The sequence below is a fragment of the Bolinopsis microptera genome, chromosome 5 (genome assembly GCF_026151205.1).
Source record: "Bolinopsis microptera isolate Bmic1 chromosome 5, MBARI_Bmic_1.0, whole genome shotgun sequence".
NCBI lineage: Eukaryota > Metazoa > Ctenophora > Tentaculata > Lobata > Bolinopsidae > Bolinopsis > Bolinopsis microptera.
In genome coordinates this window covers 15,171,546-15,194,988 of record NC_087076.1, presented here as the reverse complement: position 1 = coordinate 15,194,988, position 23,443 = coordinate 15,171,546, and the positions used below count along the sequence as shown (strand labels likewise).

Genomic DNA, 23,443 nt, shown 5'->3' with positions numbered 1-23,443 from the left:
TTAAGTCTCACCTGGGTTGACACACTTAGGACGGGTGGATTGGTGAGAGAACAATATTCCCTGCTCACATGTGATCTCCTTACTCCCCATCAAGGAGTAACCTGGCTGACAGGACACTGAGATCGTAGTCCCGTATACGACAGGGAAACTCGAGTTAGTGATGAGATAGTTCTCTGTCAGCAGTCTTCTACATTGGTCTGAGGGCCAGAGTGAAGATTAAAGATAAGAATAAAAGGAATACAATTACTCATATTTCGGGATCGGGACTTTTACAAGAACTTTCCTTCAAAGCTGTACAATTGGAAACGACCATAAGCGACCATAATGGTTGCTTTTGGGCAGTTTGTGCCTTAACCGTGCCTTAACTGTGCATTAACCGTGCCTTAAGTGACCGTGCCTCAACCGTGCCTTATGTAACCCTTGTTCCCTAGCCGTGCCTTAACCGTGTCTTAGTTAACCACTTGTATGTTTATATGTTATATTTCCCCAACCGTGCGTTAACCGTGTGTTAACCGTGCCTTAAGCGACCATAATGGTTGCTTTTGGGCAGTTTGTGCCTTAACTGTGCCTTAACCTGCGTTAACCGTGCGTTAACTGTGCCTTAACCGTGCCTTAACTGTGCTTTAACCGTGCCTTAACCGTGCGTTAACCGTGCTTTGCCACACTACCGAATTGCCTAGACTTGAAAGGGTTTAATGATATCAAACGCCCCTCATGCCCAATCATACTTAGTACATTCGCTATTTAACAGACCTATGGTGCAAGTAGGACGTTGCTCCATGGTGAAGACTACTCCCCTCTCACATGTAATAGCATTGTCCCCAGCTTGAGCGAGACCCGGTTTACAGGCAACTTCCACCACTGTTCCTACTATCACGGGGAAGGTGCTGGTCGTTGTCATTTCTGACAGAGCTGCTGGGAGTTCTGTACACGTGTCTGCGGGGAACAATTCACTGTATAATTCTTATGTCTCAACAAAATCGACCGTAGTTAGGTCCGTGATTAACAATCGGATCTCACCTAAAACACAGCGAGGAATGTCTTCATACTCCCAGTTCTTTTCCTTGATACAGGTGATCAGACCGTTTCCTGACAGACTGTACCCCGGGATACAATCCAGTTCCACTTTTGTGTCGTAGTCCACTGGAAAAGGGATGTTTGTCTTCATGTCGAACATTTCATCCGGCAATCTAGTGCACTTGTCGATAGAGCAGCTAGGGAAGTTCCGGGGGGAGTTGAAGTCTGCGTCCTGGACGCAGGTGATGGCTCTGTCTCCGGTTAAGGAGAACCCAGTCACACAGCTCACATCCACTGCTGTCCCCTTCTTCACAGGGAACTGGGAGTCACTGTAGAGATTACTGTCTAGCGGTAATTCCGAGCAAGTTCCTGGACAATGGAGTCACTGTTAATTTATGTTTAAAAACTCCGCGTGAAAGATGACTAAGATTCAGATAAAGCCCACAATATGAAGAAGTCAGCCTCTGAATCTCACAGAATTATTTCCAGGATAATGATTTTGTTTCAATATCAAGCAACTTGGCAGGTACAGGTTAAAACAAATTGATCTATTTGTAACCTAGAAGATCAGCTCACGAACCCAGTTCATTACAGCGAGGTTTCTCCTGGAAGAGGAAGTCAGTATCCTGGTCACACGTTATCACAAGATCCCCCCTTAGCTCCCTTCCCTCTGAACACTGTACTGGTACTGTAGTGCTGTGAGTCACCGGGAACTGTGTGTCTGTCTGTAGGTGTGTGATCTCCGGGGGTAGCCGCGTGCAGGTCTCTGGTCAGATAGTACTGTTAGCTTATTAGATGTTTATCTTTAATTTTGATTTTTTAATTCTTTGAGCTCATCAGAAATTATGTTTACCCCGGGAATCCAGCTCAATTTCAGTAAGTCTGCTGATTCACAAACCCTCGAGTACTCACTTGCAATACAAACAGGATCCTGGTGTGACTTGTATATCCTATCTTTAATACAGGTGATAGTATCAGCTCCTGACAGATAGTATGCAGTCTCACAGTCCACTGTCATCACAACACCGTACTGCACCGGGAACTCGGTACTCGTTCCTAGTTTTGCTGTGTCGGGGAGGGACCCACACATGTCTATAATGGTGAGATGTTAATTTTATCTGTTCTGTAGGAGGGTTGCAATGTCATCACGTGATTCACCTGTTTAGAAAGTTTAAAGTTGCTAAAATCACTTTTAATAATCGACAGATTAGAAACAAAACATTTTATCTTCGAACCTAGGACACAAGAGGGGGTGTTAATTGAGGAAAAGTCAGTTCCCTCAACACATGTGACAGTGCTGTCTCCAGCCAGAGTGTGTCCGGGACTACACTTCAGGGACACTTCAGCCCCAGGTGGGAGGGGGAACTGTGTCTCTGTTATAATCTCCTTCCAGTTAGAAGGCAGACTCTCACAAGAAACTGAACGATTTGAATAATTGAATATAAAAAAGGGCAAGCTAAAATGAACAATCTTAAAACAAAATCTGTAGTACCAATTTCGATTTAACTCAGAAGGTCACCTGTGAAATATATTAAATGTCTTAATAAAGGTTATTATAGAAATTACCGCAGCGAATGTGATCCTCGGAAGCATGCGATCCTCTAGGACACGTTATACACAGCCCTGCTCTCTCCGCACTATAACTGTTTGTGGGACACTGTTGACATACTGACAGTGAACCGTCCTTAAAGGTCCCTCCCTGGCATGGAACTGAAATTGGTGTTTGGTAAGTAGACCACCAACCAGAATAAGAGAGGGTATATCGTTTTATATTTGTAGACATAAACTGGGTCACTCTTGTGATGTGCTATTTTCAAGAATATATTCTTAGGAGCTCACTGCAAGCCGTTTTTTCAATATTAGGTTGCTCTCCAACGTCGCATTTATCACAGTTCGTCATAGAAGCATCCCGATACGTCCCTTCTTCACATGGAACTGACAGTAAAAAGTTGTCATTTTAAACTCCTTTTATATGTACACTGACCAGGTTAATACCAAAGAACATTTAGACATAAGCATGATGCCTTAATAACCGGTAGTTAACGAAACAGCTCAAAATGAGTTTGCCGTCTTGAATCTCTAAATATGTGTTAATAAATACTGTTTTACACTTACTCCAGGAACAGTCACTCTCCGAGCTACCTTGTCCTGCTGCAACAGATTTTCCCTCAGGACAGCTCACACAGGAGGAAACTGTTCCTCCAGGACTGAAAGTCCCTACTTCACAGCTCTGGCATCCTGTTGCTTGGTTTAGAAAGTGTGCCCCCACACAAGGAACTGAAATAATTAAGTTAATATGGTGGAACAATGGTTCTTTCATTACTCTGAATTTATATTCTTGTATGATGGGTTATAGAGTTTTTCATATCTCGACTTACTCCAAGAGCAGTCATTCTCTGATCTGCCATGACCAAATGCCACTGTTTTCCCAGAAGGACAATTAGAACATTTTTGAGTTTTTCCTCCAGCGCTGTAGGTCCCTTCTCCACATGGTGTACATCCGTTCACTTGGTCAAGGTACTTGCCACCTTCGCAGGGAACTGAAATCAATGGTGAAGTCGATAATGTGGTCCACCATGTTATTTTTATGAAAATCGTTTTTGCATGATAAATTTTCGAATCCTTTGAAAATGGCCAAGATCAAGCGTATGGTCCTTTTCTTGTAATTATTGTTTTCTGACTTTAATTGAAATTAGATAACGAATGATCGAGTTTTGAGCAAAAAGGATGTGTTCATATATGTACAATATTTTATAGCTTAGTACAAAACGTTTTATCTCACCCAGCTATAATGATCCTATAACAATCATTTTAAACAACTGATACGCAAATGGTTATAATATTATCATATACATGCATTTTAGTCTGAAATCGGTCATTTTTGGTCCATTTTTACACGTTTATATGAATAAGATCTTTGGTGCCGGAAGTATTCAACAAAATATTTTAAAAAGCGCCAAAAGAGTTATCAGTTATCATTTTCTATAATTTTCCTAATATGAATTCATTTGGCTGGCCAAATTATAAACCATTCTGGAATATGCATATTTAATGTGTACCCTTGATAATATCGTCACTCAACATGTGATAGATCATACAAAGTATAGAAATATCTCGACTTACTCCAAGTACAGTCACTCTGTGAATTACCATCACCAAGTCCCACTGTTTTACCAGAAGGACAATTAGAACACTCTGAAGTTGTTCCTCCACCGCTGTAGGTTCCTTCTCCACATGGTGTACATCCGTTCACTTGGTCTAGGTAATTGCCACTTTCACACGGAACTGGGATAGTTAGCATTAGGAGCTAATGACAGCAAAATTGGCAAAAACTCCAATATTTAGGGGCGAAACAAAAGTCGTAAGGTTCATCGATTCTATTGCAAGAATTCTAGCCCTATTTTAGCTAAATATCTGTTTAATAAATTCACTTACTCCAGGAACAGTCACTCTCCGAGCTCCCTTGTCCTGCTGCAACAGATTTTCCCTCAGGACAGCTAACACAGGAGGAAACTGTTCCTCCAGCGCTATAAGTCCCTACTCCACAGCTCTGGCATCCTGTTGCTTGGTTTAAATATTGTCCTCCCACACAAGGAACTGAAATAATTAAGTTTTATTTTTGATTTAGTTTATCAATAGTAATTATTAATCTTCATCGAATTGGCGAAGCTGGAAAGTTGATACATAAAGTTTCAAAAGTATTCTAACTTACTCCAAGAGCAGTCATTCTCTGATTTGCCATGACCAGGTGCCACTGTTTTTTCAGAGGGACAAAAAGAACATTTTTGATTTGTTCCTCCAGGGCTGTATGTTCCTTGTGCACATGGTGTACATCCATTCACTTGGTTCAAGTATTTTCCGACATCACAGGGAACTGGGATAGTAACATTTTTGTTTCAAAAGAAATTGATTATTTTTATATAAAAGAGAAACGTTCAGGAACTTGATTCCATAGCCAAGATAAGAAATTTAGTCTCGAAATATGTGTTAATAAATACTGTTTTACACTTACTCCAGGAACAGTCACTCTCCGAGCTACCTTGTCCTGCTGCAACAGATTTTCCCTCAGAACAGCTCACACAGGAGGAAATTGTTCCTCCAGGACTGAAAGTCCCTACTTCACAGCTCTGGCATCCTGTTGCTTGGTTTGTATATTGTCCTCCCACACAAGGAACTGAAATAATGAAGTTAACATAGTTTCATCGTTAACTCTTCTTAATTAATATATGATAATATATACTACCAAACCTCCAGATTTGATGGATTAATTCAAATTCCAACTTACTCCAAGTACAGTCACTTGATGATCCTCCAATACCGCGAGCCACTGTTTTACCAGAGGGGCAATTAGAACACTGTGAAACTGTTCCTCCAGCGCTGTAAGTCCCTACTCCACAGATCATACATCCGAATACTTGGTATAGATAATGTCCTTCCACACAAGGAACTGAAATAATTAAATTGATATAGTTTGATTGTTAACTCTTCTTAATTGGTATTTGATAATATGTACTACCAAACCTCCAGATTTGATGGATAAATTTAAATCCCAACTTACTCCAAGTACAGTCACTTTTTGATTCTCCATTACCGCGAGCCACTGTTTTGCCAGAAGGACAATTAGAACACTGTGAAACTGTTCCTCCAGCGCTATAAGTCCCTACTCCACAGCTCTGACATCCTGTTGCTTGGTTTAAATATTGTCCTCCCACACAAGGAACTGAAAAAATGAAGTTAATATGATTTAATAATTTTTCATTCACTCTTCTCAATTGATATTTGATAATAATACTACCAAACCTCCAGATTTGATGGATAAATTCAAATCCCAACTTACTCCAAGTACAGTCACTTTTTGATCCTCTATTACCGCGAGCCACAGTTTTACCAGAGGGGCAATTAGAACACTGTGAAACTGTTCCTCCTGCGCTGTAAGTCCCAACTTCACAGCTCTGACATCCTGTTGCTTGGTTTAGATATTGTCCTCCCACACAAGGAACTGAAATATTGAAGTTAATATGATTTAATGATTTTTCATTCACTCTTCTTAATTGATATTTGATAATAATACTACCAAACCTCGAGATTTGATGGATAAATTCAAATCCCAACTTACTCCAAGTACAGTCACTTTTTGATCCTCCATTACCGCGAGCCACAGTTTTACCAAAGGGGCAATTAGAACACTGTGAAACTGTTCCTCCTGCGCTGTAAGTCCCAACTTCACAGCTCTGACATCCTGGCTTACTCCAAGTACAGTCACTTTTTGATCCTCCATTACCGCGAGCCACAGTTTTACCAAAGGGGCAATTAGAACACTGTGAAACTGTTCCTCCTGCGCTGTAAGTCCCAACTTCACAGCTCTGACATCCTGTTGCTTGGTTTAGATAATGTCCTTCCACACAAGGAACTGAAATAATGACGTTTACAGGGTTTACTAATGATTTTTTCACTATTCAATTCTAAAGCAGCAAACCTAAAATTTAATGTAAGAGGTTTATTTCATAAATCGACTTACTCCAAGTACAGTCACTCTGTGAACTACCATCACCACGTCTCACTGTTTTACCAGAAGGACAATCAGAACACAATGAAACAGTTCCTCCAGCGCTGTATGTTCCTTGTGCACATAGTGTACATCCGTTCACTTGGTCAAGGTAATTACCGCTTACACAGGGAACTGGGGTAGTTTTTATAGGAGCTAATATCTGAGGAGCTAATATCTTTACCATAACAGCAAAAAACAAGCAACAGAATGTCCCTCTGACATCCTGTTGCTTGGTTTAAATAGAGTGCCCCGCACAAGAAGGAACTGAAATTAATGTTATTTGCATGGTAGGTACTATAATAGGTACTATAATATTTAATACTCTATAATCTATATTCAACGATCGATCCGGGAAAAATCTAGTAAGGAAGGCTTTAGATTGATTAAGATTGACGAAGATTGAAGAGGGTGTTCAAAATATTCGCTCTGATCACATTTATCTACTACATATAAAGGAACATAAGCTCTTCAATGTTTATAAATCTCATTTTATTCCTTATTTCTTATATTCGTCACGACTGAATTAGATTATCACAACTATTAAAAGTTGTTTTTATTTGATGCCACATTCCAGTTGGACTATGAATTCTTCGTTAGTGTTGTTCGGATACAACGATCTTAACAAGATTATACACTGTACATACATTTAGATTCGTCAATAAGAAGGGCCAGGCAGATACAAATTCAATTGATTTCTATTACTGAATTTTCAAGACAGAAGTAAGTTTAATGAGTCAAAAATTCTGATCTCAGTTTTAATTGTGGCCCCAGCACCCTTTTTACCAGTCCAGTTGATCATTGACTTTATTGAATCAATACAGCTCGAAACATCGTACATTAAGTTTATCAAATATTCTGACTTACTCCAAGAGCAGTCATTTACTGATCTGCCATCACCAGGTGCCACTGTTTTCCCAGAGGGACAATTATAACAGCTTGAAGTTTGTACTCCAGGGCTGTATGTTCCTTGTGCACATGGTTGACACTCGTACGATTGGTCTAGGTAGTTGCCACCATCACAAGGATCTGGGATCGGAAATATTAGGGTCTCAAAAGAAAAGAGTTAAAGAGTTAACAACTTAACTATATGATACAAAGTCTGTAGGATTTCTTAATTCTACTGCTAAATTCCACACATTTCGCAATTTATGTTTGTCGTCTTTTCAACAAAAAACTCAAATAATCGGAACTGGAAGGTAAATAACCTACCCCACGGCTTGCAGTCATCTACACTTTTTCCCTGACCGGGCTTAACCGTAGTTCCACTAGGACAGCTAGAACAGGTCTGCGATACCCCTTTAGCATTGTAAGAACTCTGTCCGCATATCGTGCAACTTGTACCGTACGCAAGACGGTATCCTCCAAGACAAGTAGTACAACCATATGTTGCCTAGAGGGGGATCAATACTTATGTTTCTAAGATGGATTTTAATTTTGGTTATTTGAATTATTTACATGTTCCTAGTACGAAACGTGTTGATAGTCGATCAAATTTAACCAAGGGCTACAAATTAACAAAATTCCATTGGTTTACGATGCAAGAAATGGTCAAGAAGTCGTCAAGAAGTTTCAGTTTCCTCACCTCTAACTTTTTAGAATAGCCTGGGCAGGGATCATTGTACCGGTACACCGTTCCTACCTGGATTTCACAATAAAACCTGTAGTCACACAAATCTTGTATCACTGCCAACGCATTAGATAGAGCTGGACAAGCCAGGTTACCAGGTGCATAGTATTTCGCAGCAACGAAGATGATGAAATTGCCGCTGCAGCCACTGGCTCCTACCGTTTGGGAGTCAGCAGCATCTAAATCTGAAAATTGAATGAAGGAGTACATTAGTTTTAGTTAATTGATTTATGTAAGGTCAAACATTTTCCTTTAAAGAAAGTCAAGATCTAAAAACGTGATGACGTCATCAAGTGGTGATAATGTCAAACAATATTTTACATAGTCGAAGCTAAATTTCAACAAATGCTTTCAAGTTTACAGAAATATTATTTAATTTTTTCAGTCGATTTGGTCAAGACTCAAGGTCGAGAGACTCTGCAAAAATTCAGGCTCAATATTAACATTGTTTTTGAATATGGTGATTTTTGGATATTTTACAGAATTTCATACAGAATCGCTGCCGTGTTTTTAGTGCAAAATTCAAAAATCTTTTAACTGGGGTATTATTTTTTGTCATCGAAATAAAATATTCAATATGTTTTTTTTATATGCACAATTTTTCAAATTTGAATTCATAAGCAGTTTTCATTGTTCTATATGCGTGTTTTTATTTATGTTGCTTACCGAGTCCTTTTGAAGGTTGTAATAAATTCAAAAGTAGCAACCAAGCCTTTAAGACCATTGATTTCATCTTTTTACCAAACTAAAAACAGAATGCAGTGTAATATTTTACACAAATCCAGAAATTATATATTTTAATTATTCACAATACATTGAGAGAAAAAATGTCAAAAGAAATCTTACAAATAAACATTTTGGACAAGAAGTCGTTTTACTTGCAAAAGAAGTATCACCATGTTGTTAAAAAAACGTAATATGACGCGAAAAAAAAGGTTACTCGATTCGAAATCTAACTGAGTCGTGGCTCAATAGTCGAATATCTTAATTAAGTTATTCGCTTAAAGTTAAGGTTTTAATAATCGTACAGCTAGTCAGATACCACATTCCTTATTTTAACCTAAACTAATGTAACCACGAACAAACCTTTTGAAGGAATCATATACAGTTCACTATACAGTACAACCAAATATCGTATCAAACGTTTAAAAACGTTGGTTGCTAAAAAACGCAAAAGGTGTCTTTCAGTAGCAGGTGATACAAATGATCTGCAGGCAGACAGTTAAGAGGAATGCCTCAGTACCTGATAACATACAAGAGGTTTTGGGTCTTACCTTACCGGATAGCAAAGTTTATTATAGTCGCTTTATCAGTCATTTGTCACAGTATCGTATATTAAAAAGGGAGTTGCTGTGGAAAAAGAACATGGTCGGTCCTCCTGGGAGTCATGAGTCGGTCTTCATACAGAACTGAGGACCACCGTTTTGTAGCCAGTAGCTTGGGGAACAAAAGGATATCAGCAAAGTAGCAAGGACCTTGTACTAATGCTCGGAAACTTTCCTGTAATGAGACAGCACACGGAGAACCAAGTATCAAGGGGATTTACATTGGTAGAGCGTCAAGTGGCACTGGAGAGAGAGAGAGAGAGAGAGAGAGAGAGAGAGAGAGAGAGAGAGAGAGAGAGAGAGAGAGAGAGAGAGAGAGAAAAAAAAAGAGGGGGGTGCCCCAATAAAGGTTTTTGTAATCGGGCGGTTGTAATTAAATTGTCTAAAAACCATTTCTCTGTTGTTTGGAGCAATGCCAAATACAATTTAAAGGTGAGGATAATAGTGACAGTGTGTCACAGCGTGTATAGTGAAAAAGTCACAAATGATATACTCTGACTTTCATGAATGATAATTTAAAAAAGGCAGAATTAGTATCTTAATTCTCCGTTTTTGGTTTTAATTTTCTGTCTGAATCAGAATGAATCTATTTCCCACCAATTTTGAATTTTGAAACTTATAAATATAACTAGATAACGACCGAATTTCCGATTTGGTTCGGGTTTCGGCTGATTTTAACCGGTTTGGTTCGGTACGGCAAACTTTATCAATTCCAAGAAATGAAAACCGCGGTAAATAAAAAAAGCTTTTCACAGCAATAAACGTTTTTATGACATACTACAGAACAAATTTCTATACAAAAAATGCGAAATTAGCGGGCTGTAAGATAACAATAAAAGACAAAAATTCTGTTGGAACGTTCCACTTCCAACAAGCTCACGTCACGCGTGTACTTAGACTTTACCGTACATTTACTCGACGTGTTCATACATTTTTAGTGGTTGGTTTAACCACTAAAAACTTAATCCACATTACGGATCACTTCTTGAAGGCTTTCATTTTCAGATAGCTATACTTTATAAGAAAACACAAAATAATCATTATAACATTTAATTTAGTGGTTCACCAGAAAAGCATATTTGTTGCTCGGATCGTAAATCAGCATATTTATTTACTACCCCAATTTGTGGAGCCCTCCCAAATTCACTTTTTGAATTTGGGTATGTCTGTTGTTAAGATATCCGAAATACGAAATCATAGTATTTATTTACTTGGGTTACTTGGGTTGGGTTCCGAGCTAGAGTGCTACCAAGCCAAGAATGTCTTGCATCTCCACCGCCAAGTAGTAGCGCGTCAGAGACACGTGCCACCGGCCCACTCCAGCATTGAGTTCCTGTTCTGTCCAGTGTACCCAGGTGTTGGTGGAGTGTCAGGGAATTCATTGAGGAAAGCATCAAGAGCAGGTTTGAAAGTGGTCAAGGTAAGGAGGGACTTGATGCTAGGAGGGACCACGTTGTACAGTGCAGAGGCTCTAGAGGCAAAGGAGTTGAACCTCAGGTTATTGACACTAGTGTACTTGGAGGATCCTAGTGGTCGTATGCACGTAGTTCCGTATCGTGAGGTCTCGCGGAAGTTGATGTTCATACTGTTTGGAGCGAGATTGTTATAGATCTTCCAAACTAGGATGATAGTGTATCTCTCACGCCGCCTTTGAAGGGAGTACATAGACAGGTGAACATAACTACAGGACAATAATCACTAATCAGACAGGTTGATCACAGTAATTGTACGAACACAAAACCACTACACAGTCAAACTACTTGTTGAAGTGTGTAGATGATAGACAAATTCTAATCAATGAAACATCAAGATGAATATTATTTATAAGTAATTGTATTTGTATGGAAATTTACATCCAGTGAACTGAGATAGTGATGAATTAAGTCTCACCTGGGTTGACACACTTAGGACGGGTGGATTGGTGAGAGAAAAATATTCCCTGCTCACATGTGATCTCCTTACTCCCCATCAAGGAGTAACCTGGCTGACAGGACACTGAGATCGTGGTCCCGTATACGACAAGGAAACCCGAGTTAGTGATGAGATAGTTCTCTGTCAGCAATCTTTTGCATTGATCTGAGGGCCAGAATGAAAATTAAAGATGGGAATAAAAATAACGAAATGATTCATATTTTGGGATCGGGACTTTTATAATTTAATTAAATTGAATGCAACAATAATTGTTCTTCAAAACAATAGAGAATAATTGAAACAGACTTTAAAGAATCAAATTATATCAAGAGGGCCTTTATTTCTACCCAGTACGGGTACCCATACGATCTGCATTCACTATTTAACAAACCTATGGTGCAAGTAGGAAGTTGCTCCATGGCGAAGACTACTCCCCTCATATGTGCCCTGTTTCCCTTTTCGTACACATTTTGGACACATTTTGTACGATAAAACTTACTTTGAATTTTAACATTTAACTTATAAATACAGGCAGGCCCTTCCGATATCTATTCGAAGAGCCCTACACCAAGGGTAAAGACTAAAGAGTCAAAGCTCTTGAACAAGCCTGTCGCTCACCCGACTTACAGTTAAACGATGGAACATTGACAAATCTTAATTTTACTGTATATAAAGCGAGACGATATATACATTTATAAATGGATGTATCCGTGCCATTTTACTGATTGATTGGGAACCAGCTTTGTTTACTGGTTAATGTTTACTCAAGAATTTATACATACAATAATATATACAATAATTATATACCTAAATCCGCTAATAAGATTTCATTAATTATTGAATACAGGCGCTGCTTAGATAAATGCAATGCCTAGCAACCAACTCTTGCACTAAAAATAAGCTTTAAAACAGTCTGAAGACTATCCAGTCCTGTATAGAAAGTTAAAAGCCTAGTAGGCACCCGCTTAGCACTAACTAAAACTTCACTCACACTGAAAAACAAGCATTATCACACATGTACTGATAAATACACTCAATTGCGACTACAGCTGAATATCTGTCCCTCCTTAAGGGGAGATACACCAAAAACGTTTTTGCTCCGAACATCGATTTTATTTTATATTATGGTTAAATAGACAAAAAGAATAAGATTGCACACCTTCAAAATTTTCTAAAAATATTCCCTCATCGAGAAAAAAAATATTTTTCTTTTTCGAAAATTTTTAAAATTTGGAGAAGTCTGTCACTGTAATACCGATAGTTCAGCCATTTTAAACATTTTTTCGCTGTTTTTTTTTACTGAATATTACTTACAATCCGTACAAGAAGCAATTGAACGGATTATATAATTGAACGATAAATGACGAAGTTACAGACCAAACAAGGTCGAAAAAATAAAAATTGAAATTTTTCCCACTTCTAAAGTTGTACATTTCACCAATCACCCGGGTCAGCAGATATCGCTTCAAAAATTCTTGTGAGTGTAGCTGATGATCATATCAAACTTTTTGGAACAGGATTTCTCTCAGATTTGAGTTTTAAGCTATGCAATGTGGCCTCAAACGACTTAGTAAAATTCATCGTAAAAAAGGGCAAAAAAGGCAGATTCAAGGCTTAAAATGCCTATAACTCAAAAAGTATCAGTTTTTTTTGAAATAATTTTTACAGGATCGTAATCAGCTTGGTAAGACGAATCTTTTAGTATGACATTTATAATATTTAAAGACACAAAATTTGTAAAAAAATGTGTACAATTTGTACAAAATTTATACAAGGGGGGACCCTTGTGTTCGAGCTAGAAAATTATTTAAGACAATTTGTCTTCTAAAAGCACCTATTTGGTACTAAAAGATTCGTCTTACCAAGCTGATTACGATTCTGTAATAATTATTTCAAAAAAAAACTGATACTATTTGAGTTATAGGCATTTTAAGCCTTAAATCTGCCTTTTTTGCCCTTTTTTACAATGAATTTTACTAAGTCTTTTGAGGCCACATTTCATACCTTAAAACTCAAAACTGAGAGAAATCCTGTTCCGAAAAGTTTTATATGATCATCAGCTACACTCACAAGAATTTTTGAAGCGATATCTGATGACCTAGGCGAGTGGTAAAATGTACAACTTTGGTGGTAGGCAAAAATCCCAATTTTTCTTTTTTCACCTTGTTCGGTCTGTAACTTGGTCATTTATTGTTCAATTATATACTCCTTTAAAGGGTTGTCCTGTACGGAGTGTAAGTAATGTTCAGTAAAAAAATCAGCCAAAAAACTTTTAAAATGACTGAACTATCGGTATTACAGTGATAGACTTCTCCAAATTTTAAAAATTTTCGAAAAAGAAAAATTTTTTTTTCTCGATGAGGGAATATTTTTAGAAAATTTTGAAGGTGTGCAATCTTATTCTTTTTGTCTATTTAACCATAATATAAAATAAATCGATGTTCGGAGCAAAAACGTTTTTGGTGTATCTCCCCTTAATGTAAAACTTTTTGTCCGGCTCCGCTAAAGCTTTAGCTCTCATGCTGGCAATCAGCTCCTTTCGGGCTTCCCGCTGCTCCAGTGATCTGTCAGGGCTCAAAAACACAGTCTTAAACTTGGCTGATTGTCGCAATTTCCGAGCGTTTGCTAAGATTTGATGTACGATCAAGGAGCTGGTCAGGCAGACTTTCACTGGGCGAGTACAGGTAGAAGTTTTCTTCTTGCCGAGTCGCTCTACTTCCACCTTCGGTTTCTGCCCTATTTCCTCTAGAACCTCGCCGATTCTTACCTCTAACTCTTCCTGCTCCTCCTCCGGCAAACCGAAAACAAGAAGATTTCGACTACGGTCCTCTTCTGCGACTACGGTCTTCACAACATTTTTTAGGGCTTCTGGGCAGATAACTGGGGCAGTTACCGTCTGTGAATTGCTGACAATTGCGCTGTAAGAGAGGAGTGGTGACGACAATAAGTCCGTAAACTATCTCGACATCAACATCTCGATGAATAACTCCGGACACGTCGCCACCAAGCTTTACAACAAACTTGATGACTTCAACTTTCCTGTGGTCATGTACACCTTTCCTAACAGTAATATTTCCTCTTCTGTTGGTTATAATGTTTTTTACGGTCAGGTCCTTCGTTACTCTTCCATTATCTCTGACCTTGATTCTTTTCTGTGTTCTACCAACACCCTTTATAGGACACTTCTTTCAAGATGTTATAATGACAGACTCCTGAAGAGTAAATTCAGAAAGCTTCTGAAAGACCGACCTAGTATTCTGTACAAATACAGTATACTTGATGTCAGCGACATCCTTGACATCACATTTAACGTGAACAGGTGATCACTGACGAGTGATTGCTAGGGGGTCTTGGCACATTAAACCGGTACAGGTATTAAACCCCCGAAACCGGTGTGCCAAGTCATCTGCTGATGATGTTCACATAACATTATTTCCTCTCTCCTTTATTCCTTCCGTCTTTTCTTAAACTTACAGTTCAGTTACTTTATTTCACCAGGTCTACCTAAGGATCAATTATTCTTTGGTGGGGTTTCACTTCTGGTATTGGCTTCATTCCCGTTCCTTTTCCTTATTCTTTATACTTATTTTTTTTATATAGTTTAATGAGATTAATCTCCTCTTTAAATGAATCAGCGACTGAGGTTTCCACGATTTTCTTCATAGATTCCAGTTTCTCGGACTGACACTGAGAGAGCTCCTGCTGAACGCTGATGAGAGTTTCCTGGTTCTGAATCAACTTTGCCTGAAGAGTTGTGCAGCAATTTCGGTACGACTCCAAAGTTTCCATTAAATAGCCAATGTACTCATAAGACCGACTACAAATGCCAACAAGTTCTGGCTTATTCACTGATTTCGCAAACTTCGGATCTGCTATGTCCGTCATCTTTCCGTACGGTTTGCCAAAGTTCCGCAACTGCTCTTTGCTCCAAGAATAAATCTCATCCCACCTGTAGTTAATACTTTCCAAGTCCATCTTTTCCATGATTACAGTTAAAGTTACACAATACAAGACGAGCGACAGGCTGAGCGGTGTCGTGATAACAGTAGAGATAAGCCTTGCGATAAGAGAGCAACAAATCAGCAGCAAATGTGAATGTGCTATTACTGAACTGAATGTGCTATTACTGAACTCCACTGCATCAACTTTAACGCGACTTTCCGCAAAAATCGTAAAAGATGTACAACTGAAACATTTTTTGACTGGGTCAAATGTTTTAATGGCCTCCAAATCAGCATGAAAAAATAAAAATTGGCAAAGGAATAGGAGTTTTAGAGCCCAAAATTTGGACCCCCAAGTGGTGTCAATGTATTGTTTTTGTATATTATTATTAGAGCTTTAGCCACAGGTAGGTTAGTCTGCACGCGAATTAAATATGTAATAATTATTTTAGTCTCTTGAGTCTTCACACCATACGGGTTCCTGCTATAGTATCCATAATCTCTGAAATTTCTGTGCAATTCTAAGAATTGAATTACGTGAGTTATTAAAGGGTTGCGTGTGGGCAGTTACTTTTGGGCCACCCAGTACGTTACCGGTAACTCGTATGCATTATATGATTATATTTGCAGTACACAATTTCATACTTTTATCTTTAGCAAGGTTATAGACAAAAGAATAGGAGACAGCATTCTTAGAATTTCAATTTAGGCTTTAGATTTTTTATAATTAACGTTGGAAGTGAGGTAAAATTAACGTTAAAATAATGGCGTTATTTTAGCAAAGGTTAACTGCGTCGTTGCCTAGGAACAGCTTTACCTGGGAATCTCAATCTATTATGTTCATAAACATAATAAACCGAATAAAGATGCGGCAGAATGACAGGCTAAGCGCCGCCCATTAATTTAGTGTATGTGTCGAACTTTAGTTCATGACCGGGCTAGGAATGAAAATGAACAGTGTTTGTGATCTTTCTTGACCTAATTTGTAATTAATATAAAAAACATATATGATCCAGATCAAATTATGACTCTGCAAAATGCAGCTGCAGAAAACGTGTAAACTAATGAATCATCTACAACTTTGATCGAAATTGAGAATAAATTTTCACATTCCAGGAAAGACCAGGAGAAAGGTTTTAAATGCGAACACGTACCTAATGTAAAAATAGCTCGAAGGCTGGTAAGTGGTAACTTCGTGCTAACGTCATACCCAGAATCCGTTGAAAAATGATCATGACCGGAGTTTCCTCTGAACCGCTATAAACCAAAAAACAGAACTCATGTTTAAAAACAAAAATCAAAGATCGAGATGGCTCATTATCAAGGGCAAAAAAATTTCGTCGCAGGTACACCACAAGAAAACTCAAATAATTTATGTGCGTTATTTCCTTTATCAGCTTCTTTTTTAGCTTTATATTGGTCAAACTCCAACTAATTACAGGAAGATGAGAAATTATTAATTATTAAAACTTAAAACTTATACAAATTTTGAAATTGTTGGCCAACAATTGAGTTGCACTATTCACTAATCCTGCAACATCGTTTTTTGCACCTAAGGACCACTTGTAATTTAACCTGTAAGTGTAACCAGCTAACGTTCAGTTTACAGATACACTCCGTTATGGCCAGAAAGCAGTAGTCCCTAGCTTGTCAACGTCCAGTAGCCAAAGGAATCAATCGATCTTTGACAGCTCATTTGTAGTGATGGGGCCTCGATTGTGGAACATCATTCCCGCAAACCTGCACCTTATCGAGGACCCCCTACGCTTCAAGTCATTGTTGACGGAATTTGTTACATCATCCGGACGAACCTCCTGTTACTGGATATTGTTGCCAGAACGGGAATTCGTTATTGAACTGGAGCGCAGAAAAGACAGCAACTTCGCTGCACGGGTGGTCAGCCGTTCTGATGACCCGATAGAGGATCTATGAAGCAACCCCAAGTAACCCAAGTAAGTAACGCTGTATTATGACTTTAAGAATTAAAAATTATTTTGTTAATTTGAATGGCCTTTAGCATGTGGAAAAGCTTTTAAAAGTTTGGAAAAGTTGGTCAGTCACAAAAGCAAAAAGACACTTAAATGACGATAGACATTGGCCTGGTCAGATCCGCTGCAAGAAGTAAGAACTTTCAGTTCTGATTGCAAAACAAGATCGTGACGGTCGGAAAAGATCGTGACGGTTGGAAACGATCGTGACTGTATAGGGATGGAAAATTGACATAGAAAGAAAAAAATGCAAATTCAATTAATCTCGAGGAGTGCATATCATCGCATCGTCGGTAACTCACTTTAGCTTTAGTGCTAGGGTAATATAAATATAAACTAATAGGGAATAAAAAACCCTTCTTATTTATAGTTATACTAGATACGTGACTGGTGACGTGTCACGTTATCGATTACATAGGTAACGTGTCACGTCACGTCCTGGTATAAAGCCACAGACCCTCGTACAAGTTGCACAACTTTCTCAACCATCAAACTCTTTCGACTTTTTCCCTTTTATTTTCTGAACCATCCTTCATGGCTGATCTCTGTACGAATTTTAATTGAATAAATTTTGTTTGTGTGCAAATATGTGCGATAACGCGGATAAATGTCAAGTTTAGTGCGAATATATCAATATATGCGTCCAACGGCTAAAAGTGCGATTCTGTACCCGTCGCACATATATAAATAGAGTGTTGCCTCTAATATTTACAACCTTGCAGTTAATTGTTTAAATTCATAGTTGGTTTGTGCGTAATTTTTTCGGGAAAAGTACGTAATGTGCGTTTGCCTTAGATCTTGCAGGCGATCCTAGGTTTGGATAAAAATTTAAAATTTTTTTATAAGCTTCTTAAATGCGTGAATTTAGGTCGTTTCAATTTGGTGTGTTGTGTTTTTAAAATGTGTAAAGTGCGCACGAACCAACTATAGTTTTTTAAACACACATCACACGTAGAGTATATAAACACATCACACGTGCAGTAAAAACACACGTCACGCACAGTAAATAATCGTCACGTACAGTAAATACACGTCACGTACAGTCTAAACACACGCCACACGTAGGTTTGGATAAAAATTTAAAATTTTTTTATAAGCTTCTTAAATGCGTGAATTTAGGTCGTTTCAATTTGGTGTGTTGTGTTTTTAAAATGTGTAAAGTGCGCACGAACCAACTATAGTTTTTTAAACACACATCACACGTAGAGTATAAAAACACATCACACGTGCAGTAAAAACACACGTCACGCACAGTAAATAATCGTCACGTACAGTAAATACACGTCACGTACAGTCTAAACACACGCCACACGTGCAGTAAAAACGCACATCACACGTGCAGTAAACAAACACGTCACGTACAGTAAGCAATCGTCACGTACAGTAAACAATTAGTTTACTATCATATAATATTTGATAATCAAAACATTAGGAACGAGAGTTGCACAAGTTATTTAAACTTTTGAGATACCGTTAGGCAAGAAATGTCATTATACCAGTCTTAGGCAAGAAATGTCATTATACCAGTCTTAATAAAGCTGTAAGTACGATAATTATTTTGTACCCTATTCTTTTTACTCAAGTCATAAGCAACAATTCAGGAATAAAAATGGCGGACCTTCCTCCGGAAGAGAGTCCCTCCAGTCCTGGAGCTGGTAAAACTCTACCTCTATAAGGATCAAGACCAGGGAAATCTCGCAGGATGGGAAGACTGCAACTGGCTATCATCGGTGGCATTCTAGCATTAGTTCTAGCGGGTGCTCTTATTGCTGTTGCACTTGTATCGGTACGCTCTGGTTCCGAAATAGGTGTTAGAAAGTATAACTTTGAAACTAAACAAACAGCTAAAATTATCGGTGATCGAACCTACATTGTGAACACCATCCATGGACATATTAAAGGGCCAGTCATTCACGTGAAAAAAGGTGAGACCCTCTCTGTGAATGTGAAAAACGGGCTAACAGATGGTGGATTGACCATCCACTGGCACGGATTTCACATGAAAGGACAACAAATATATGATGGCGTTGAAGGTGTTACACAGTGTCCCATAGCCCCAGGGGAATCGTATCTGTACCATTTCGTGGTCAATGAACAGCCCGGTACCTACTGGTACCACTCCCATAATAAGTGGAACCCATCTGGCCAAAAATTTATCAGGGGACCTCTAGTCGTTCATGATATCGACGCAACCATCAATCATGACCAGGCTGGGCTCAAAGATTCATACCAAATGGGGAATGAAATAATTCTTTTCTACAGGGACCTCTATCCAAACTATTTAGGCTTCGACTTCCCATTGTTGCAGAGTTCCAAAGTTAAATTTTCTGATAAGAGTTTCGAAGGATCTAGTGGAAGCGGAGTGTTTGCATGGGCATCTGGGGTACTAAATGGAGAAGAACAGCATGAAATGAAGATACGAAATGGTGAATACAGGTTTCGAATCATAAATGGTGGTGACAATTTTGCCTACTTCTTTAGTATTGATGGATACAAGCTACCGTGGTTGCCACTGATGGACATTCTGTAGAACCCTTTGAAACTGATGTCATACAGGTTCATGTTGGAGAGAGATATGATGTGTTAGTAACTTTTAACATAACGAATCCGGCTGAAAATATTTGGGTTAGAGCAATGACAACGTCAAAGAACCAAGACAAAGGAATTTTGGGTATCTTAAGAGTGAGGAAAGACAAATCCGTAGATTACAACGACTTAGTTCCCCCAGGCAAGCATCTAAAAGTCAACATGAAAGAGTTGGAAATCCTTAATTGTAAATATTTCGATGAACCCGATTTTAGGTGTCATCCTGTTACCGATCTTGTTCCAGCTGTGCTACAGGATTCACTTGATTCAGCAGAAGAGTTTCATACGGTTGATTTCGATTTCTTGGGAGGATGGTTCGTCTCAATAAATAAGAATGCATTTACCCAGAATATACTCTCACAAAAACCGAGTATTATGGCGTCTGCTACATATGAACTGAGCCCGCACTCGCTAGTCCTATCTTTACCTACGAATAAATCAGTCACCATAGTTCTTAGAAATAAAAATTTCGGCAATCACCCGATGCATCTTCATGGACATACCTTCGAGGTTTTAGAGATCGCCACCAGAGGAACTGCAACGTGTGCTAACAAAGCGTGTCCACTTCTAGACCCAGCAACAGCATTTTCAAAGCCAATAGAGCAGCTGATGAGGAGACCAACTCAGGGTGTTCTGAAAGACACTGTCATCATGCCCGCTGGAGGAGCTGTTGCCCTAAGAATTAACACTGACAATCCTGTCGTCTGGTTTTTTCACTGTGACGCGCATGTACATCTGCTGGAAGGAATGGGTTTTGTCATTAACTAAGGAAACTATATGTTTTCCCAAACTGAATTCCCGAAAGATTACCCTTCCTGTGATTTGTCCGGCAAATTGCAGACGCCCCACTCAGTGACCTGCGATTGTACTGAGCTAGCTGAGAAGAAAAGATTCAGAGCTGGTCTTCAATTTAAGTGCAGCTCGTCTTGGTTGTGTGGTGGGTAAGCTGTACATTATCGGTTTAAAATCTTTTGGAGACAAAACCACTAGTATTTTCTTCAAATTTCATTGTATTGTTGCAGTATTTTTGGTTATTTCTAGTAAGTTTTTATACTGATACAAATTTATTTTATCTAGATGTTTGTTTTATTCGGGGAGTTCACCAGAAGTAAACTCGGCACTAACGCCTCAACAATTTTATTTACATCAATCATAGAAAAATATAAAAACGTACAAAAGCACACAAATATGATCCGTATGAAAATGGTGAGTGAGGAGTACCCCTGGCGACTTCATGGTATTTTGTTCAAATTATGTTTCTTATTATAATCTTAAATTAACATAGTTTTTATAAGAAAATTTAGATAAGGTGTAAATTTAAAAAGTTTTTAATCGAGTTAGTCGCCAGAAGCGCTCATGCATGTGTTGGTAGAAAATTCTGTCACAATTGAAATCCATTCAATATAATATAATCAATAATATATAGGTATTTTTTGGAACATTACATGTGTTAACATTCGGTCAGTGATATAAAAATTGCAGAGTTAATTATCGCGTTAGGCAACTAGTTCTCCGTGTACATTAAAGTCGGAATTTTGTGATTTATAGAGGACTGACGGAGTCCACAAATATTTTAAGGTAAAATTTTCAATTTCCCAGCTATGCTATGAAGTTCTCCTCGTTTTTGTATTTTAATCAGGACCTCTTTTGTATGATTTTTGAAGATGCTCAATATTGAGTGATATGCTGATGGTGGGGTTGGTTCTGCTTTTAAAATCATATTATACAACAGTGGTCCTTTGAAGAAGACGGAATTCCTGTAAACAATTGACCCGTAAATTTCCAGCCATTCTTTATTTTCCTCAAAGCTGATGGTATTAGGTTATCCGTTATGGAGTGTTCTGAGGAAACGTTCCATGCACTGAGTTTAGTTAGAGAGGAGATTACTGAATTTAAAAAGCTTGTGCAAAATGGCTGAACATTCTGCAATGTCATTTACCTTACAAGACATATCTATAACGTACGAAATGTGGCGGTTTTCCGAAAATTTCGCCATATCTTCGGACCGCCAAAATTTCGGTCGTCGTAATAGAATCCGTCGCATTATCTTTTAGCTTATTTCAATGACTGTGCCTTCACTGCTTTATTTTGTTTCTAAAAAGTAATATCAAGTAAAATTTTTGCTTCACAGGAGATATTGTGGTCTTTTCTATTGAATATAACTGTAATACATTGATGTAAAGTTTATTTGAATTTTGAAATAAAATAAATAAATTCTGGCATCTTGGGACAAATTATCACCCCACCAATGACGAATTGAATGTCAAGCAATACAGTTTAAATTTGCATTAAAATACATGTATGTGCTAACATGAAAGTCTTACAGTCTTAATACAGACTAAGTTTGGACATGATTTTACCGAATTTCAGAAATTTCCTTACTGCTTACTGTCACAAAAAATGATGAAAAATACCCTTATTTTCTGTGACGTCCGAAATTTGACGGTTTTTGTTCAATTTCGCCATATTTTCGGACCGCCAAAATTTCGGTCGTCGCAAATTAGGCCGCCATAAATATGTCTTGTAAGGTATAAGGTTTTTAAAATTGTTGTTTCATTGAGACAGATTAAGTAGAATTTCTGGTATTTATCGATGGTATCAATTATTTTCGTAAGATTTTTATCTGATAAACAGATAACTCTTTTAACGAATTATCGGAGATCAAGAGGTATTATGTGATATGTATCGCACATGACCAAACATTCTAACATTACAGATAAAATGTTTAAGTGTCATGTAATAACTGTTACTCAACATCATGCACTCTACTTTGTACTTCAGCTGTACATTATTCTGCACACAAATCACTCCTCGCGTGCAGTCTATTCGATTTTGCGAATTTGTACATTGTTGTTGTATTATAATAGTTACAAGTTTAATGATCGGGAGATTGTTTATTAGCCGCATATTACATTGTACGTACAACACACCACACTGAACCAAATGTAAAATGTGCTCAAGAACTCTTTATAAGAAATATTTAGTATAGTATTATGCTCAGAGTTCAGACCCCAATAGTTCAAATGTAAAATCAGGTACCTGACCTAAATGCTTCACCCTGTAGTGTTCTGAGAAAGCTTCTTCTTGGTAGCTTGGGCATGGGTCTGATCCAGTGTTAGTAAATTTTGTACAGTTCTCGGTATGGCAACTTATTTTGCTGTATATTTTATATGATTTATAGTTTTTTATTTGTTATTATTTTCCGGCGTATAATTTCGTTTAACAAAGCAGTTGCTTGAAGAAATATTTGACTTTCAACATATAAAAGTTACGCTAGTTCGTAGCGTATATGTGCCAGATATGATAAATTCATTCGTTAAAGTTTATTCATTAAATTTGTTTCGTTATGTGTTATTCTCGCTACTGTAAGCTAGTTCCAGACTGAATTCCTTCACTGAAGTCATTTTTCATTAAGTCACTTCTTCCTTGGCTAAAGTCATCTTCTCGATCTTTAAACATTGGCCTCAAATCTAGACACACAAAATACAAATGTAGTTGTA

At 38.0% G+C, this 23,443-nt stretch overlaps 2 protein-coding genes across 2 annotated transcripts; one reads left to right on the top strand and one right to left on the bottom strand.

Annotated features, from left to right (window-relative positions):
• Positions 1–11,847, bottom strand: LOC134815479 (sushi, von Willebrand factor type A, EGF and pentraxin domain-containing protein 1-like). The gene is made up of 20 exons (XM_063824015.1): positions 11,820–11,847; positions 11,408–11,593; positions 10,828–11,043; positions 8,148–8,377; positions 7,775–7,955; positions 7,430–7,591; positions 6,299–6,427; positions 5,888–6,016; positions 5,609–5,737; positions 5,030–5,191; positions 4,453–4,614; positions 4,168–4,302; positions 3,133–3,294; positions 2,584–2,727; positions 2,253–2,435; positions 1,930–2,109; positions 1,598–1,783; positions 1,021–1,386; positions 754–936; positions 1–197 (listed from the first exon to the last, which is right to left on the bottom strand). The coding sequence occupies exons 1-20, from the start codon at positions 11,845–11,847 to the stop codon at positions 1–3; spliced, it is 3,450 nt and encodes a 1,149-aa protein (XP_063680085.1).
• Positions 11,848–19,059: 7,212 nt separating this feature from the next.
• LOC134815478 (uncharacterized) lies at positions 19,060–20,711 on the top strand. The gene is given in 2 exon segments (XM_063824013.1): positions 19,060–19,846; positions 19,849–20,711. Coding segments are annotated over 2 exon segments (1,650 nt in total).
• Positions 20,712–23,443: the final 2,732 nt, after the last annotated feature.